Genomic DNA, 2,802 nt, shown 5'->3' on the forward strand with positions numbered 1-2,802 from the left:
TCATAATCCTGACTCATGTCAGGGTTTAGGACTCATAACGCTGAGTCTTGTTGAGGACTCCTTCGGTCTGTATCTCGTCCCACATTTTTAGCCCCTCAGGTGAACTGTTGGATGACCAGCTCCTTCAGGGTTGGGGGGTCGTCTTTCAGGGAGGGAGGTCGGTCCTGCAGGCCCTGCAACTCATCCTGCAGGCGGGCCCCGGGCAGCCCCAGCCGGTAGCTCAGGTCCATCAGGAGGCGCAGCAGCGCTGCCCGGTGGCTCCGCAGGCCGCAGCGCCGGGCAACAGGCAGCGCCCTCTGAGCCGCATCCAACGCCTCCTGATGCTGCTGCAGGTCGCAGTGACAGACAGCCAGGGCACAGAGCGTTGGCAGGCGGAGGGCGGGACTCTGCCAGCACTGCAACTTCTCCTGCAACACATGCACTTTACAACTATGAAAACATTAAGAGCAGTATAACTCAACTCAGTTTGTTCCACATGTATGGAGCATAATAACTGCACTTCTCCATGTTTAGTTCTCACTTGGGACGGAAAGCAGACCAGAAGACCTGAGAGTTCTGGTTCAGGGGACAGAAAACAGACCTGAGGGTTCTGGTTCAGGGGACAGAAAACAGACCTGAGGGTTCTGGTTCAGGGGACAGAAAACAGACCTGAGGGTTCTGGTTCTGAGGACAGAAAGCAGACCTGAGGGTTCTGGTTCTGAGGACAAAAAGTAGACCTTTCTGGTTAATCTTGTAATAAACCTTTGTACCTGCAGCGCTAACACGTCTTCTAGCTGCCTCAGCGCCGGGCTGAACTGCCCCCCCCGCAGCAGCACCAGCGCCCCCCGCTGCTCGGCGTCCGTGAAGAAGGCAGCGAACAAAGGCGAGCGGCGGACGCAGCGCGTCGAGAAGAGTTTGGCCAGGTAGTCCTGCAGGGCGAGGCGGCGCTGCAACAGCACGGCGGCGCAGAAGTTCCCGCTCAGGAGTTTGGGGGGGGGCGACACGTCTTCCAGCGCCGAGTCGAACTCCTGCAGGAGGAGGCGCTGCAGCCGCAGGAAGTCGGAGTAACGGCGCTCCACGGACACACGGCGGGAATCGAAACTGCCCGACAACATCACCACCACCTCATACACCTGCACGCATCGTCTCACATCAGGAACACCCACAATACATCTTAAAAATAGAAATACTACATGAAATAAAAACAGATTAGGATCATTTTACTTTTACATATTTGATATCTCTGGCACTCCTGTGACTTAACCAGACCAAAAGAAATTAATGAATACATTTTTTATAATATTAATGAATGAATAAAATAAGTAAATAAAATATATTGAATATACCGTATATTATTTGTTATTTAAGTAAAACAATTAATAAAATGCACATTGGTGTCCAACATAATCTATTTTATTTTATCTTAATTGTTTTATTTGTTTTATTGTTCATGTCTTATATTATAAATTATATGTTACATTGTTGGAGGAGCTTAGGTTAGGGTTAGGGTCACCCAATGAAAATATTATTTAAAATATAAATAAGTCACCACGTATTTGGACAGCTGGTTCTCAACAACTCGAGTGGACGGGATCTCAAACAGCAGGAGGACCGGATGCTCGCTCTTCTTCTCTGATGACAATTTCTGCTGCAGCTGCTTCGTTGTGAGAGCTACACACACACACACACACACACACACACACACACACACACACACACACACACACACACACATATAAACAATGGGTGTTGTTTATGGGACTACAACATAATATCTCAGTTTTAATACGTTTTAAGAGTAATAATAACCTTTTATATAATTTAGTTTAGCATCTGATTTATCTATGTTATGCTGGGTGAAGAAAAACACCACGGTGCATTCAGGGACAGTACGGTATAATGATTGTATATAAAGTACCAGAAGCTGCAGACATCAGGTTGGTTTCTGCCATCTCACATCAGCTGCGTACAAAACACCAGAGGAATATTTCATATTAATACATATTAATACATGATATAAGAGAATATAATATAAAATAATATAATATAAAATGTCTTAATGTCAATGAAACAAACGCTCACCTTCCTGCAGCTCAGCGTGCTGAAGGAAAGCTCCAGAGAAGATTCTCAAACACTCTATCCTGAAAACACACACAGAGTATATTAAATATAAAGTATATTAAATATAAAGTACATTAAATATAAAGTATGTTATAAAGTACATTAAATATAAAGTATACTATATATAAAGTACATTAAATCTATTTTCCAGAGTGTGACGGACGGGCAGAAAGCAGGAAGCTGCAGCAGAGAAAAACAAATAAGAGGAAGTGAAAGTGAGGCTGTTTTATGACACGGGAGGAACAGGCGGGTAGAGTTAACCTCTAAGTTAAAGACACACCAACACAATAAATACTGATTATTTGTACTCATGATTATTTGAAGTCTCTGGGCGTCGTTCAGCAGGAAGCTGAAAACGGCCCTGCTGATGTTCAGGTGGATATATCAAATGATATCAATCAGCCATCGATCATATATCAAGTCAAATTATAGCAACTCAAATTATGAGGAAAAAGTAAAATTCGATTAAAAAAGAAAGTCACATTTTGAGAAAAACCTATATAAAAAAGAATAAACGAACCAAAGGAATTGAAATCGATGAAGCAGATTCACACTTCCAGTATTACTATACTATTATATTTACATACAGACAAAAGTATTGGGCCACCTACACATTACACCCACAGGAGCTTTCCCATTCTAAATTCTCAGGCATTAATGTGAATGCCCTAACCCCTTTGCAGCTTTAACAGCTTCCACTCT

At 43.5% G+C, this 2,802-nt stretch overlaps 1 protein-coding gene across 3 annotated transcripts; it reads right to left on the bottom strand.

Moving 5' to 3' along the window:
* Positions 1–6: 6 nt before the first annotated feature.
* On the bottom strand, positions 7–2,310 carry snx20 (sorting nexin 20). Of its 3 annotated transcripts, none has more exons than XM_010792190.1 (7): positions 2,234–2,310; positions 2,062–2,120; positions 1,898–1,941; positions 1,529–1,650; positions 750–1,112; positions 521–589; positions 7–407 (listed from the first exon to the last, which is right to left on the bottom strand). In XM_010792190.1, exons 3-7 carry the CDS (start codon positions 1,929–1,931, stop codon positions 96–98), a joined length of 900 nt encoding a protein of 299 aa, XP_010790492.1. In that variant the 5' UTR covers positions 1,932–1,941; positions 2,062–2,120; positions 2,234–2,310; the 3' UTR covers positions 7–95. The 3 variants fall into 3 exon arrangements, with proteins under 3 accessions (XP_010790492.1, XP_010790493.1, XP_010790494.1); XM_010792192.1 differs by having other exon boundaries at positions 142–421; XM_010792191.1 differs by lacking the exon at positions 521–589.
* Between the last annotated feature and the right edge of the window lie 492 nt (positions 2,311–2,802).

Source organism: Notothenia coriiceps, unplaced genomic scaffold, assembly GCF_000735185.1.
Source record: "Notothenia coriiceps isolate Sejong01 unplaced genomic scaffold, NC01 NC01_scaffold00036378, whole genome shotgun sequence".
Taxonomy (NCBI): Eukaryota; Metazoa; Chordata; class Actinopteri; order Perciformes; family Nototheniidae; genus Notothenia; species Notothenia coriiceps.

Bases quoted from the DNA above. Each gene is read 5' to 3' on its own strand.
- snx20 (XM_010792190.1), bottom strand. From the start codon at position 1,931: ATGGCAGAAACCAACCTGATGTCTGCAGCTTCTG. The intron at 1,651-1,897 runs GTACTTTATATA...GTGTGTGTGTAG, and splicing joins CCTGATGTCTGCAGCTTCTG to CTCTCACAACGAAGCAGCTG. The intron at 408-520 runs GTGAGAACTAAA...CATGTGTTGCAG, and splicing joins TGGTCTGCTTTCCGTCCCAA to GAGAAGTTGCAGTGCTGGCA.